The sequence below is a fragment of the Girardinichthys multiradiatus genome, chromosome 5, assembly GCF_021462225.1.
Source record: "Girardinichthys multiradiatus isolate DD_20200921_A chromosome 5, DD_fGirMul_XY1, whole genome shotgun sequence".
NCBI lineage: Eukaryota > Metazoa > Chordata > Actinopteri > Cyprinodontiformes > Goodeidae > Girardinichthys > Girardinichthys multiradiatus.
In genome coordinates, this window is record NC_061798.1 from 19,136,949 (window position 1) to 19,153,874 (window position 16,926).

Sequence of the window (16,926 nt, forward strand, 5' to 3'; positions counted from 1 at the left end):
TCTCTTTCCTCCCATGCATCCGAGTTGGCTGTCGTCCTCCCATTAAAGCCCTACGCTCTCTTCGCAGCCCTCCTCTCAGATGGTGGGCCAGATTAGGAGGGGAACAATAACAGTTTTCTATGTAAAATGTGCATCTTGTTAGTCCTTTTCTCTCGTCTCCCGTCTCAGGATGGAGGAGAAAAGGAGAAGCATAAACAGTCATTCAGGAAAGTTATCTGTGGGTGTCTTCTCGCCACAAAAGTTGCCTTGTTGTGTTTTGGTTTTAATCCTCCTGTTTCTCTCTTTGCTATTTAATTTGATGTTTTTTTTTCCTCAGACACTGTTTCAACAAACACATCAGCTCAGTTAATGGAAAACTTTCACCTTTTTATTTAATTAGGTTTTTTTTATTAATTTTGAACTATTGCTACTTTTAAAGAAAATTAGAAGAAAAAAATCTAACTATACAGTGTTAAAAACGAGGCTATTGTGAGATGAGGCAACTCAGTGGGGGGAGTAGTCATCTTGCAATTCGAAAGTTGTGGGTTCGATTCCAGCTTCATCCTGATGTGCCCCAGGGCAAGGCACTTAACCTCACGTTGCCTATCGATCTGCATATGAGTGTATGAATTTGAGTGTGACTGGTTGAATGTGACTCTTGTAAAAAGCGCTATATAAGTTTGTCCATTTAGCATTTATTAATAAAGACCTGTAAAAACAAAAACAAGCATACTGACTCTCCAAGAGGACTGAAAATGGGTCTTCTTCATTTTTTGGCAAAAGATGTTGTTAGTCTTTTCTACGACAAAACATATTTCAGTCCTCTGACAACACTGTAGATTGTAACGATTTAGAAGCTCTGCAAACATAATTTCTATTAAAACAATAACAGCATTGGTCCAATCACTAAGCCGTGGGGAACCCCCTGAAGAAATGTTCAGTAACAGGGAATTTGTGCTCATTGAAAATATAAACACACTGTTACAGATGAAGGCTGAAGCAAATATGTTCCTTAGTCTTCTCAGCAATTATTTTTACTTCTCATAATTAAAAAAGCAACAAATCAGAATACACTAATTTCAATACCCACATTAAAAATGGATAGAATATTCCAGACAATGTTATGAAGATTGACAAAAATTAAGATTTCAATTTGTTTTATCCTTTTATACATTTGACAAAAAAGTGCTATTCTAATCTTGATACTTTTTTGACTTGAATAAATTAGCAATATCAATTATTTATTGGCATTGCATTTTTCCCTAACATTTACTATCATTGCTGTTTGTATAAATTTATTTTAACTGCAGTATTACTGATTACCAAAAAACTAAAAGTAATGAATGTTCTTAGTCCTTCCTGTAAACATGTTTTAAAGTTCATCAAGTCATTTATCAGATTTCTGTACTGATGAACTCTGCAGTCATTCTGAACAATAAACAGACTCCAGGTTTATTTTGCAAAAAGCAACCTGCAGCTTAATTTGAGTAAAATGAACTTGGCAGGCAAATATCTTCTTCTATTTTTGTCTCAGGATTTTCATTTGAACAATAAGGATTATATATACGCTCACATGCCACTTTATTAGGTACACCTGTCCAACTGCTCGTAAACCAAATTTCTAATCAGCCAATTACATGGCAGCAACTCAATGCATTTAGGCATGTAGACATCATGGTCAAGACGATCTGCTGCAAACCGAGCATCAGAATGGGGAAGAAAGGTGATTTAAGAGACTTTGAACGTGGCATGGTTGTTGGTGCCAGACGGGCGGGTCTGAGTTTTTCAGAAACTGCTGATCTACTACGATTTTTACGCAGTACCATCTCTAGGGTTTACAGAGAATGGTCAGAAAAACAGAAAATATCCAGTGAGCGGCAATGCTGTGGGCGCAAATGCCTGTTGATGCCGGAGGTCAGAGGAGAATGGCCAGACTGGTTCAAGCTGATATAAAGGCAACACAAACTCAGATAACCACTCGTTACAACCAAGGCATGCAGAAGAGCATCTCTGAACGCACAACACGTCGAACCTTGAGGCTGATGGGCTACAGCAGCAGAAGACAACACTGGGTGCCACTCCTGTCAGCTAAGAACAGGAAACTGAGGCTAAAAACTTTGCCTGGTCTGATGAGTCTCGATTGCTGCTGTGACATTCAGATGGTTGGGTCAGAATTTGGGGTCAACAACATGAAAGCATGGATCCATCCTGTCTTGTATCAACGGTTCAGGCTGGTGGTGGTGGTGTAATGGTGTGGCGGATATTTTCTTGGCACACTTTGGGCCCCTTAGTACCAATGGAGCATTGTGTCAACAGCACAGCCTACCTGAGTATTGTTGCTGACCATGTCCATCCCTTTATGACCACAGTGTACCCATCTTCTGATGGTTACTTCCAGCAGGATAATGCGCCATGTCATAAAGCACGAATCATCTCAGACTGGTTTCTTGAACATGACAATGAGTTCACTGGACTCAAATGGCCTCCACAGTCACCAGATCTCAATCCAATAGAGCACCTTTGAGATGTGGTGGAACGGGAGATTCGCATCATGGATGTTCAGCCGACAAATCTGCAGCATCTGTGTGATGCTATCAAGTCAATATGGACCAAACTCTCTGAGGAATATTTCCAGTACCTTGTTGAATCTATGCCACGAAGGATTAAGGCAGTTCTATAGGCAAAAGGGGTCCAACCCGGTACTAGCAAGGTGTACCTCATAAAGTGGCCAGTGAGAACAATAGATTTTGTCAGGATTTTATGTAACAGGACATTAAATAGTAGTGTTTAATTATAAAGTAGAGGGAAAACGATAGAAGGTATTCAGTTTCTTTACAAATACAATCTGAAAGGTTTTGAATGCATGTATGTTCTCTCCCCTTGCATCAATAGCACTACATTTTTCTCTAGCTGCAGCTCTTTTGGGGCATGTCTCTATCGGCTTCGCACATTATGAAAATTATATTTTTGGCCATCCTTTTTTGCAAAATATCTGAAGCTCAATCAGATTGAATTTCAAGAATTGGTGAACATCGAGTCTTGCCACATAGTCCCAGTTGGATTTAGGTCTGAGCTTTTTCTTCCAGGACAACCCTGTACATACCTCCATCTGTCTCCCAGTTTTGCTATAATTAATAAATGAAAACAGGAAAGAGCTATGTGAGACATTCAATGCTTGGGATATTGTTTTAGAACCTAACTCTGCTTTAAACTTCTCCCTGACCTGTCTGCTGTGTTCCTTGGTCTGCATGATGCTGTTTGTTCACTAATGTTCTCTATAACCTCTGAGGCCTTCACAGAACAGCTACATTTATACTGAGATTAAATTACACACAACTGCGCTCTATTTACTAATTAGTTGACATCTGAAAGGAATTGGTTCCACTGACGTTTAATTAGGGATAACAGAGTAAAGGGAGTGCGCCACACCTTTTTAAAGTATTATTTGTAAAAACAAATAAACAAAACGTTGTAAACCACGCATCATTAAGGAATTTTATGCTCCACTCTGTCTATCACATAAAATCCAAATAAAAATATGTTAAGGTTTATTGCTGTGATGTAACAAAGATCCATGGCTATGATTAGTTTTGGCGCTCTAAGTAAGACATTAAGAATCAGAGAATAACAAGTAATATAATAAAGTGTGTTGTAGTTAGTGATTTGACAACCATATTCAGGCAGTTGTGTTCATCTCTGTTTACTGCTGGACTAAAAAACAGATTGTGAGATTAGGTTTTCACTGTTGTTGGATTTTAGAATCAATACTGCACTCTGGTGGCTACTGGGACCTAATCATCTTTGCAGCTTTTTCATCATATATACTTTGATAAACAGTAAACTAAGAATGGCTTACATGTTGTCGGTTACGGAAAGTGCCTTTGTAATTACAGTCACTGCTTGATGGTTGTTCTGCACACTCTAAAAGGCTCAAAAACAAGTAAAATACAATGTTTTTTTCCAGCACTAAATTTTTAGCTTCAAAATAAATTCCTTTTTTATTGTAGAAGCATGATCTCTGAGTGGAAAATGTATAAATGTTGTTTTGTCCTAGCCACTCCTTAAATAGGAAAGACAAGAGAACATTCCAGATGCAACATGTTTGTTGATCTTCGTCTGCCAGAGAATGGCTCATAGTAGCCGACTCAACTTACATCAACTGTCTCAGCATTAATTAAAAAGTAAAAAACAATTAAAAAAATTCAAGCTTACTTAGAAAACTGCAACAATGAGTCTCATCTGGGGCTGAAAAATAAAACATGAAACTTTTCTAAAGTATTTTTCTTTTTTGTTCTGCAGCATGTCCTTGAGTTGGACTACTATATGTCCTCAGTGTTGTTGGACATGGTGTCCAGCTGTGAGGGTCACCGTGTGATCAGATGATATTTGACTCCTGAAGCCACCAAGAAGATGAAATGTTAATGGTAAAATATGCTGCAGTTGGTCAACAACAAAAACAATCTTTCAGCAGACAGTGTTGAATCACTGATGATTAGAATCACTCTTGTCTCCGTTCTTCAGCATGTGAACATGTTCCTTTTGTAGAATTTCAAGGTTCCTCCCTCTGAGGACTCTGAGGACCATAAACTTCATTCCTGAAAATTGATTAACTGGATCTCTTTCAGTCTGACTGCACCCAGTCATTGAGATAAAGTCTGTGAGTCCAACTGGATGCCCGTCTCACCTCTGCTTTATTTCCTTCTCTCCACTGGCTTTTCGCATGGTGACCTCAGATGCTGACCTTTGGAGCCCCAGGGTTCACCCTCTCTGTCCCCCAGAAGCAACTAAATGCAGAGGAGTGTCCGTCATGTTGCCGTACAAAAAGGCAAACACACTGTGCCCGATCCTTGTGAGTCCAGCCAAGCGCACGGGGACCACATTAGGACCTCTGGGTTTTATTTACTCTCTTTTTTTAGCTCTGCAAAGTGTCGATAGGGGCGTCAAGATTGTCAGGTGCCTCATCTGTGACCACTTGACCATGTCACACACACACACACACACACACACACACACACACACACACACACACACACACACACACACACACACACACACACACACAAACATTGCCTTTGAGATGCAAGGTGCCTCCTGTTGCATTCTCCCAATTCACCACGTCAGTTTTCATATTCTCCACAAGCCACTGAAGCGTCACCTTATGACAGGGGTAGAGCAGCCTGGTAGCAACCTAAATGTTAAAGAAAATTTTACACACCAGTGCAGTCTCACAAGCACCAGTGGGATAGGAGCTGAAAGGAAAGCAGCCCAATCTCTGCACACAGTGCTGAGACACAGATGTGAAACAAAAATCTGAAGCAATTTATACCTTCAGTGTCTAACATTTATTATATTATCAGTGCATCACATTTTAGTGACAAGGTAGTTGAAATAAATTTAAACTTTTTAAAATCTGTTAAAGGGACACAACTATTTTGAAAATTTCATTTTATTTGCTAAGATTATGAGGATACATTTCAGTCTTTAAAACTATAGTAAAGTAGAAAAAAAACATGTAGAACAAAATGTGTTTTAAACACAGTGTTAAATAACTTTTTTGGACTATATTTATGATATTGTCCTGGTACATTTTTTCTCTCTCTTGTTTTCTTAAATGTCATTTTTTTTCTTATTATAGGTTTGCTTCTGTTTAATCCATCCATCCATTATCTTCTGCTCATCTGAGGTTAAGTCACAGAGGGATCAGGTCCAGGTGGGAAATCCAGACATCCCTCTCTCCATCACACTCTCCAGCTCATTACGGGAGATCCCAAGGCTTTCCCAGGCTAGACAAAATATGTTGTGTCTTATCTCCAAGTGATACGTGACTGTGAAACCTCCAAAGGCAGGCGGTCAGGAGGTTTCCTCATCAGATGTCTGAAATACCTAAGCAGACTGCTGAGGAACAGCAGCTCTACTTCGAGTTTCCCCCAGATGGCAGAGTTTCTCATCTCATCTCTGAGGTTGAGCCCGCCCATCCTGCGGAGAAAGCTCATCTAGTAGAGACACATCAATTGTAAATTTATGGCTGAGTCCAGTCAGTACTACCTTTAGCAGATTCTGATGTCTATTTACCAGTGGTCTTCAATCTATGGCTCCAGAGCTGCAAGAGGCTCGTTGGATCTTCCACTATGGCCCTTAATAACATTGGCTGAAAATAATACAGATGCAAATAATATTTTTAAATATAAATATCACAACTGCAGGTTTTAGTTTTTCACTTTTGTCTGGAATAACTGCATTCAACACCAAAAATACCAGTGATATCTTTTTAGATCTATTTTTTCTTGTTATTAGGTTGGAAAAAAAGTTATTTTCATTTTCAACAAATATCAACATCCCATAGAAGAAAATACATCCATACTTTGTTGCCAAATATTTTTGTTTTTCATTTTAAAACCTAAAAATAGAAATAAAATGGCCGTTCTTTAAAAATGACAATAAATGTTCTAGTTATAAGTTGTCTTTTTCAAAAGGTCGTGTAACATTTTTGTCTCTAAATGAGTTTTATTTAGTTGAACTGAGGGCAAAAATGACTCTTTGGACTGTAAAGTTTGCAGACCCTGGTTCTATACCAACTATAATATAGGAACATTTCATTTAAAATATTTTTTCTTACCTTCCTGCCATTGTGGGTCATTAATTATTTATATTAGGAGCAAAGGTGTTGTTACACTGTCTGTGTGAGAGGGTAGTTGCTGTAAATCTGAGTTTTACTATTATTTTACAACAAACACAAAGTGATAACAATGACATTCAAAATAGCAGTCTCTGTGTATATTCCATAGTAAATGTAACTCCTTGTCATAAGGTTTCTAAAAGGCTGCCATCATCCAGCATGCCCTATGAACGACAGAGGTCAAAAGGTCAAAGGATAAAATAAAGCAACGTTGCTGCAATACTTTGTGCCTTACTGTTATCTACATAAATTCTCGCTCTCTTTTGATCCCTCTGAGTTTATATGAACCACAGAAATGTGTTCACATATCTTAGAAAATACTTGTATATAGTTTTAAACTAATTATTGATACTGAAAATAAAGAACTATGATTCTTCTGTACTTGATAACAACGTCCACACTGAAGAGCCTGGTAGCACGTAGGTACGATGTGTTCACTAACCTCGTTTCAGTGTCTGTCAAGTCAATCATCGATCAGGGCTAATCAAGCTGAAAATTGAATGATTCCAGTCGCAGACCAATCTCTTGGTGCATCTCCATGAGCAACACCACCGGCGGTGTTTTTTGAAAACCCAAATTTAACGCTTTGTGAGTTTTGAAGACCTCGCAGGAGCAGTTCAGACCTGAAACTCATTGTGCTTGTGACAATATGGAAAAATTCAACTTCAACACTAGGTGAATAAAGAAGTGCATTCATTAATCTGTTTTTTGTACCCACTTTGGTCTGTCCAGTGTTCTCGTCTGCAGAAATGACAACATTTGTATTTGAAAACAAAAGGCAAATGTGGCTAAACTGAACCTTTCTTGTTTAATAACTTTATCATCTTTATTATCTTTGACATATTCTTACAAATCTGAATAATTCATTGGCACTATTTAACAATAAAGGTATACAGACAGACTACAGATTATGTTACTCCACCGAGGGCGTCCTGTGACATTACCCACACTGAGTTTGTGTTTGTCTCATCAAACACAGGAACTGGTGGTGTGTGTATGTGTGTATGGTGTTCTTTGTCTAACTACCATGCAAAATCACCTGATTAATCTCAAGCACTTTCCGATGTCACACTGTCTGTGCTCGTGACAAAAGTGTCCCTTGCTGTGGCCGTCCAGATAAGCAATCTAAAATGCACACTCCTCAACTCTTTGTCCCTCAAAAGACAAAGACCTTCATTTTCTCTTGCCAAATGATGCCTTAATTGTGCAAGTTAACAAGCCTGCTTTTTCGCAATGAATATCACAGAGTTTCATGCAGCATTTTTTTGCTCTTGTTTTGTATTTTTGTTCCTTTCATGCTGAACTCTAACAGTTGCGCACTTGTTGGGTGGTTCCCATGCTGCTCTGTTGTTTAAGCTAAGATGACTGTGCTGTCTGCAAGAAAAACTTCACTCACCAACAAAAGACAAAGAGAGAGAAAATGCAGGGCGTGACAGAGATGGCGATCCCCAGTGGGGTGTTTTGTACAGTATTCATTATGCCGCTGTTTATTTTGGAAGTGTCTTTAACCCCTCTCTGCTCTCCCGCTTTTAAAAGACTGCCCCTTTCACTGCCCTATTCATTTTTTGGCTCACATATCTTTGCTCTAAAAGGTGGTAAGTGATGAATAGAACATCTCCATGGATTAGCATAATCTGATGGCATTGCTGGTGAGCACATTGAGGGTCGTGCCAAGAGCAGAAAGGTGAAGCTATCATCCCTTGGCAGGGGGTAGAAACAGCAGTTAAATGGCCTTCTTTAGGAAATTAACTCTTAAAGTCTCTGGCTTAGAATAATTTTTGCAGTCCTCCTTGTTGAAAGTGTCTTTTTCTGGTTCCTGTTTAATTTCTGCTCCAAAATGGAGTAACATTAACCCTTTTTTAGTGACTTTGCTCAGCAATGTGCTCCCAGACAATCAAAGGGCATTGATAAGTGTTGTTTTTTTCTCCCAAACAGACTCCATTCATGTCTTCTTACAGTGGCCGTCATTCTTCAGACGTGGCTGCTGCCAAGGCAGTAGGATGGCTGCCTCACTCCCGATGGGAAACTGTTGCTCATGTGTTGGGTTGGCTGCCAAGTTTTGGCATTACTGGTGCGGGAAGAAGTGGGGGGTAGCATGGGGGAGGGGGCTGTACAGAAAGGGGGCCCTTTAAACCCTGTGAGATAGTACTATCTGCTGTGGGAATGATCTTCATCCCTTCTCCCCCTACTCTCAGACTTAGACCCTCTCTCTCTTTTTCTCTCACTGTTTCGGTTACTGTCTGCCTCCCCCAGCCCCCAGCTTCACTCCCAGTCCCCCTGTCTTTTCATGCTGAAGATCAGACGACCATCCTGAGGTGAGCTGGCTCTGGATCCTGTACCACTGGGGCACTCTGATTACCAACCAGTGTTAACTGTTGGCTCTCTCACAGCTTGTGTTACTTTCTTTGGCCATGCTCCCAACCGTGCGACTGTAACCCGCAGCAGCAGGGTGTTTGTGGTTGAGAAGCTTAGCAAACCTTAACTTCAGGGCTTGCACAGACGTAGAGATAAAACTGCAGATTTCAGACACTGGCAGATCAAACCCACCATTTAGGGTGCACAGAGATTTTCTAAAGTTTGTGCATTGTGATGTCTTAAAATTACTAGATTCAAGGGGAACATATAATTCTGCTTGTCTGTCTAAAAGGTTTACATTTAAAATGATTTCCATTCAACAAAGAAGTTTTTTATGTCTGAAAGGAACTGTATGAATAGGACTTTCAGTAAACACCACCCCCACACACACCCTTCACCTCCTCAACAACACTGTATCTGCTGTGGACCACTTCTGGTTCCTAGGAACCACCATTTCTTGAGACATGAAATGGTCCTCACATATAGACAATGTTTGAAAGTAGGCCCAGCAGAGACTGTACTTCCTGAGGCAACTCAAGAAGTACAACCTTCCACAGGAGCTGCTGGTCATCTTCTACACTGCCATAGTTCAGTCTGTCCTGTCTTCGTCCATCTCAGTGTGGTTTGGCTCATCCATAAAGCAGGACAGGTCCAGACTATGTTGTAGAAAAATTTGTTTTTACCAAGACAGAGACCGACGATTGTCACTCAGAATCAGCTTTATTATAACCTTGCAAGAGAGAAGGATTTTTTACAGCATTGGAGATGCGCTTGGAGATGTGCTGCCAAATCGTTCTGACTAAACAAAGCAAAGGTTCTCCTTATAAGCTACAACAGTTTTCCAGGTGACTCTCATGAGACCTGTTGTCCTAGACATAATCTTAACAGTGTGGCATACATATTATCTCACACAGCTGCAAGCAGAAAGTTGAGAAATCATTACTCTAAGACTAAATAAGAGAAGAATGGAACAACACTTAAGGATTCTAATACTTTTGTCAGTTCCTGTAGAGAATCAAAGAGCAAATCAAGCAAGGCACTAAAATTTTCTATAACAACTGCAACGAACAATCAGGTCTGCAGAGAGAATCATCAGGGCTGACCTTCCCTCTATCCAGGACCTATACAGGTCTAGGGTCAGGAAAAGGGCAGCTAACATCTCTGCAGACCCCACACATCCTGCAAGCACATTGTTTAGGCTTTTGCCTTCAGGTTGGCGCTGCAGAACACTGTCTGCTAAAACCAGCCGCTACAGAGACAGTTTCTTCCCCCAGGCTGTTTCTCTGATGAACACTTGACAGTCAGAGTTCCAGAACAACACCGTGCGTACTTAGACTGATCTCACATTGGATCCTGTTGTAAAGTCACTTGTACATATGTACATTTTAAAGACATTTTTTTTTTATTTCCATTCATTATATTTAAAAAATAAATCTTCACTAAGAGCAAAGTGTACCGGAGTCAAATACCTTGTTTGTGTGCACAAAATTGGTTATAAAGTTGATTCTGATTTGATTCTGAAATGAGACATCTCTGAAAACACAATAAAACCAAATTACATGTTCTAATTATTTCCAATAATCAATGGAAAAATCTTTATTTGGATTACTGCAATCAAACCCTTCTGGTTATTGCTACCAGCTTTTTTGAATGTTTCCACTTGTATTCTGAGGATTTAGCTTTAGCAATGAGTTTCAAGTCTTTGAGGTTGAAAGATCTCCTTACCATCACTCTAATCTTTAACTCCCTGCCACATTGATGACCGCTTCATTGTGAACGGTGCCCTGCAGAACTGGACCATAAATGCAGCTTAACTTCAGGCACATGTAAGAAAGGTGAAAGGCACTCAAATGTCAATTCAGACCATTTGAAACGTTTATATTAGTGTGGTCTGCGTGCTAGAAGACCTGCATGGGTACCTGAACACACCACCAGGTGTGTGTGAGGGACCTGTGGGCCTCACTGCTGTTCTCTGATGAGAGTCGATTCACGTTTAGCAGAAATGATGTTGGAGACGTCAAGGAGAACGATGTGCATCAGCCACTGCTGTCACCAGATGAGCCTTTGATGGTGGTGGTGGTGCTCTACACTGAATGGTAGAGTGACAAGCCCATACCTGAATAACATCATTAATCCTGTCAATGTTCCCCTGCATGAACAAAACACGCCTAATTTCATCATCATAAATGACAATGCTCCAGCTTAACGAGGTTGGATCATTAGGGAATGGCTGCTGGAGACTGGGGTACCTCGTATGCACTGGATCTCCAGATCTGAATCCTATAGAAAATCTGTGGAATCAGCTGAGTCGCCATTTAGAGGATCGTAACTGTGTACCAGGATCTCAATGACCTGAGAGCCGCCCTTGAAGAAGAGTGTGATGTCACGCCTCTGCCAACCCTAGACTCTCAGAAGCCCAAAAGCAGGCCACGCACTGCCCCACACCACATGCATGTGGAAAGTAAGTTTCAGGAAAGTACATGCCGAATTCCAGGAAACTATTTCGTAAGGTATCTGAAATATTCCTGGACGTAACATTTTAGTCAAAGGAAAATCCCTAAATAGTTCCTGGTAAATACCTGGCAAGTCCCAAAGTTTTAGAGCAAGTACCCCGTAACTTCCAGGATTCCAAGAAAGTACCTGGTTGTCCTTGTATGAATAATGAGTAAATATTTATACCATCCTTCTCGTCCATGTGTGACAGTGTGTTTCAATGTCTCTGTCAAACATGGTTTTAAAGTTTTAATGTAAAATCAGGCCTAATGAAGTTTTTTTTAGGTGAAGGACATATTTGTTAAGACACTCTTGATAACACTTAACAGATGTTTAAGTTTTTTATCAATGAAATGATAAAAAATAGAATGGGTACACTTCTAAACAATTATTATCTCTTGTATATCTCTTGTAAATGTGCATGATATGAAAAAGATTTCCAGATCAAACAGCTTTTTCTCCAAAAGAAAGTACTTTTGGTATGAATAGATACAGAGTTTTTGCCGGGTGAAATAATGAATCCTTTGCCTCTCTTTTTAATGCATTTTTTCTAAGCTTGCCCGACTTCATTCCCATCAAAGTTAAAGTAGGAGATGTGAGTTTTTTTGTGTCTTTTTCTGAGATGACAGCCTGTGATGAATATTTTCTGAAAGAGATTATTGTTAATGTTCAGCATGTGATATTAACGCAAAAGATAAACAGCCAAAGCTTTACCATTGCACTCATTTTACATGACAATAAATGTTCCTGAGTCTGTTTTTATTCCTGCTCAATGTATTATTATTCATGTGATGTGCTGCAGCTAAATCTTTCTCATGTGGCTGAACATGAGCCCCTTTTTCCTGTTTGGAGTCAGGATTTAAACCAATATTGAGGCTGCTTAGATCTAAGTATTCCCTCAAAGATTCGGTTTTTTTTCTCCTTTAGCGTATTGTCACTTTTCCATCTGCGTGGACACTGTCTTTCATTTCTTTCATTTGCTTTCTTGCTGCTCCTCCTTTAGGTCAGAGGGTGATTAATGTGGGTTTATCCAGCCACCCAGCCGATTAATGCGGCCTTATCTATCCTGCCTTATTCTTTCCTTTTCTGCAACTAAACAGTTCAGATAAACATTCATGTAAGGACACCTGCACATCTTTCTGATTCTTAAGCCTAAAACAGGACAGGTGACAGGGCTGTGTGTTAATTTTAACTTTGCCTCTGAAGGAAGGAGCATGGAAACTATTTTATTTTACTCCTCTCAGACAAAAACTTTGATTTCATGGTCTTGATTATTTTTCTTCATAATCATTCAAGGATGAACACAAGGACTCTATGGTTGTTTCCTATTCAGATGCACCACAATGGGGCGCCTAGGTTTAGAAAACAGGATGGAGCTTACCCCATTTCTTCGTTTCTCCCTTTCCTTTCCTTTTAAATAAATGAAAATCTGGCCTATATGTAAAGAAAGACAAAAGGAAGTCTGAAGGCTGTTTTTGGAGACGCTGTGGCCATGTATAGAAGCCACCAGCTTGCCAAAAACAAATCTCTTTTGATCTGAATCAGTTTATTTAATTCAGTTGAAGGCAAATGGGGCCTAGTGGACGATCCCCTATGACAAAGTCAAAGAGAAGATTACCACAGTGTATTTTCCACTCAGATTACGCTTTAAATAATACTTAAAGTGTTTTTTCTGTAGATCAACTAATCTTTACACACAGAGCATGTGCCTCACAATAATCAGATTGTTGTTTTCCTTTCAGAGCAGATTTTATTAAGTTAAGCAGATCTTCCCCCTGTAACCAGTGGTATAATGCACCTCTGATACAGCTTTAGGACAGTGTGAAATGTCTTTTATCTGTTTTTATTCTGGTAAGACATTTTTTGCTGGTTTTTATATCAGACATGCACATTTATGCATTTAAATGGTTTGCTTTTAAGTGATTTTTACTTCAACATAGAACTGTCCAAAGTCTAACCAAACTTTGTGATTTTAATGCACACTCTAAGTGTTTGCAAAAAATTTGCACTCTTTGCTTGGCTTGTAACTTTTTGTTTAAAAATGCAACCAAAAATGTTGTTGTTAGGGCACCGAAGATCTATCGTGAGCTACGTGCCCCAGCAAAAATATGGCAAAATATATGCTTTTGGTTGCGTGAGAACAAAACATTAAACGGTGCCCAAGTCTCCCAGGTCCGTTACATGTGGGACAGGTTTAGTTGTATGTTATACCCTGAATGAAATATGAAATTATGCTTCGGGCCTCATTCAACCTTCGACCGGCCCTGTTTACAGTTTAACCTTCTTAGTACCCCCCCGTCAGCGCAGAAAATGCGTTTTTGGCTTTCCCAAATAAACTGTTATTAGCGACTGTCAAAGCCACAGAGTAATTCTGAAAATCTGCCTGACACTGAAAGTCGTCTTGACAGGGGCAGATACTTACTCGTTACATAGTCTTTGGAAAAATCTACAGCCATAAAATCCAATATAATCTACGTGGCCTGCATGTAGTTCTGGTAATAACAGCCTTAAAGTGCTGGTTTAATGGTCAGTTGGAGGTGAGCAGGTCTTTACTCACATACAAATGAAAAGATATGCGCATTTACGCACAAAGAATTTAACTTGTCCACTAATACATAAAAAACAAAAACAGATTTTAGAGAAAGATAATGTATTTATTCACAACATATATAAATGATCTAAAAAATATAAGTTAAAATAAGGCTAATTTGTTTTACATGGCATGCTGAGCGCTGTGCAAACTGAACGTGTTTGGGTGCGTGTGACCTATGAAGTTGAAATAATGGTGATCGAGTCCCTGCACCGGTGATAAGTATCCTCCGTGCTGCTGCGTGTGCGCAGAGAGCGGCATCGCCGGATAGGAAATGCCCGGACTGCGGCCGGAGCCGTGCCACGAAAAGTGTCCCGGTGGGCTCTGCTGGAACACGGAGTCCGAGGGACTGTGGCTCTGGTGCTCGGGGGAAGTGTGCAGCTGGCCGAGGTAGTCGGGTAGTTCGGGCACCGAGCCCACAGAGCCGAACACGGGCTCGGTGACCGCGCGGGACTTGGACTGTAAGAAAGCGAGGATACGCGCGTACTTGATGTCCTTGGTCTCAGCTCTGTCCTCCGTGGTCAGGTAGTGCACCAGGTTCTTCATGCACTCATGGTATCCGTAGTGGAAATAGTTTGCAAACTCAGCCAGCAGCTCGCCTGGAGCAAAACAAAAAGTAAGGAAAAATCATAAGCCTGCAGGCAGATCTGCGTAAAGCTGAACAGAGTATACCCGAGAAGCCTGTCATACTGCTGGATAAAAGCGATGTGAGAAGTTTACCCACCTTTTTCTCTCCCACGGGGAAAATCCGCCGAGTGGAGAGCTCGCAGGTACTGAACAGTCATTTCCAAGATTTCAGCTTTTTCTAGTTTTCCAGAGTTCTGCATAAAATAAATAAATAGACATGAAGGTCTATCAAAATCTCTCAATAGAAATCAAATCTTATTTTGTTTTCCAATTAGTCTTTTCCAATTATCAAATATAATAAAATGATCACTCTAACACAGAGTAAATCATACATTCATATACCTGTTTAGCCAGCGCCATCGGTACTGTTTTTCCCAGCTCGTTTAGGCAGCGGTTAATGCGGTCCCGCCTTCTTTTCTCGATAACTTTGTGGGAAATTGGAGTTCTCTGTGGAAAAAAAATAAATAAATACAGAAAGCCAAAATTAGCATGCAACTAACACGTTTCAAAGAAACAATAAAATAAACTCTGCGTTATTCATCGAAAAAAGAAGGTTGGAAACTTTTAAAGTGCTTAATCCGGGCAAGTTTTGCGTGCCGTGCGCTTTGGCGCGCAGTAGCAGGCACTGCTCTAGAGAGATCCTCTTAACATATTGGGTATGTTAGGAGTATATAACGTGCCTTTATGTATTTGTAAGGCATTGTTTACAAAAATAATAAAACATTTGCCTAAATGGCTTATCTACATTAAGATTGCACCAAGGTTTACCCAAAACGCGCGCAGCACGCTGGTTCATGTCATAAATTTGATCCAGAAGCGTCAAATCACACCAGAAAGCGACTCTACTTTATATACAGCACATAAAAACTTTTTCTTGAGATGAAATTTCTAAAACAAGTCACAAACAGCACAATTATCATGTAAGTCCTCAAAATGTGTAGCGCAGAAGATGCGCGTACCTTCCTGTCCTTCATCTTTGATGCCATCAACAAATTCCAGAAAAAAAGGTCCAAAATGAGCTCAGTTGTTAATTAGAGAGATGTGACAGTCTGGTGGGAGATGAAGCATACTGAAATTTCAGGGGAAAGTTGCTCCCTTATAAAGGGAGCATCCTAGGAGACTCTGGCATTCAGGGTGTAAATTATTCCATGGGATTAAAGAGCCACGCATTTGGGTAAATGTGTGCGTTTAGGATCAGTTCAAGAAATAAAAAAATCTGGAACAGGCAGGGGGGTAAACCTGCTTTGTTAATCCACGTGGCTCTTCAAAGGACACGTGATTATGTTTGGAATATTATTTGCATAGTAACAACCCAGGCGGGAAATAAGAACCGAGCGTCGGGATCTGCCTGATCCGGTGGGGCGCACTGTGCGCACTCAAAACAAAGCGGGCAAGCAAAAGAAAAAGAGAAAAAAAAGGACCTTTCTGTTCCAACTCGCGTTTCTCACCCGATCGCCTGTTTACAAATCCCAGCAAGCGATCTTAACTCCCATCCAAGCCCCGGTCAGAGTTTTAAGGCCTGTCCAGTACCATTAGAGTAATTAAGTAAGCCTTTAATAGGCTGTTCCGCCGAGTTCAGGGGAGATCTTTTGGAGACGGAGTCCCCCCCGTTTGTTCCCGCCGGTTCTCACACGACTTGCTGACACGTCCATCTTTTATGAGAGATGGCAAGCTTTTTGTTTACGCCTCTTTATTTTTCGCAGGACTCCTCGGCAGGTGTGTGATTAGCGCTGGCACACGAGCGTCGTCTGCGTCGAGGCCCGGCGTCTCCAGCAGCCTCTGGCACACGAGGGTTACCCACCACTGGAGACTCTTTGGAGAGGCTCAATTTGTATCCTATTATCCTATAAGAAAATGTCTATTCAGTGGAATGAATAGTTTCATTGGCCTAAATTTTAATAATGCAGTGAAAGAAAGGGAGAAATAAAGAAGAATGCAGCTGGTGCGAGCGCGCATTATTCCCCGTCACCTGCGAGATGCGTAGCCTGGAGACCCCTATTCATTTGCCTAATTTCGGTCAACTTAACAAACTTTGGGAGAAATTATACTGCCATTGTTGCGAAGGGTGAAGCTTTCTGATCGAATTAACAGCACGTTTTGATCCGGTAAATGTCATTAGAAAGAAAGAAACAATCGCGTTTAGAGGGGCCTGAGTAATGCGCCAAGTGGAGACGCCAGAGCGCAAAAACAGCACAAAGGCTGCTGG

The 16,926-nt window shown here is 40.4% G+C and overlaps 1 protein-coding gene and 1 long non-coding RNA gene across 2 annotated transcripts; one reads left to right on the forward strand and one right to left on the reverse strand.

Moving 5' to 3' along the window:
• Positions 1 to 4,273: 4,273 nt before the first annotated feature.
• On the forward strand, positions 4,274 to 5,708 carry LOC124868095. Its single transcript, XR_007038238.1, has 3 exons — positions 4,274 to 4,403; positions 4,713 to 4,828; positions 5,615 to 5,708. It is a non-coding gene; the product is annotated as an uncharacterized LOC124868095 (long non-coding RNA).
• An 8,428-nt stretch (positions 5,709 to 14,136) lies between these two features.
• helt (helt bHLH transcription factor) lies at positions 14,137 to 15,828 on the reverse strand. The gene is made up of 4 exons (XM_047366641.1): positions 15,680 to 15,828; positions 15,063 to 15,167; positions 14,818 to 14,914; positions 14,137 to 14,692 (listed from the first exon to the last, which is right to left on the reverse strand). The coding sequence occupies exons 1-4, from the start codon at positions 15,704 to 15,706 to the stop codon at positions 14,217 to 14,219; spliced, it is 705 nt and encodes a 234-aa protein (XP_047222597.1). The 5' UTR covers positions 15,707 to 15,828; the 3' UTR covers positions 14,137 to 14,216.
• Between the last annotated feature and the right edge of the window lie 1,098 nt (positions 15,829 to 16,926).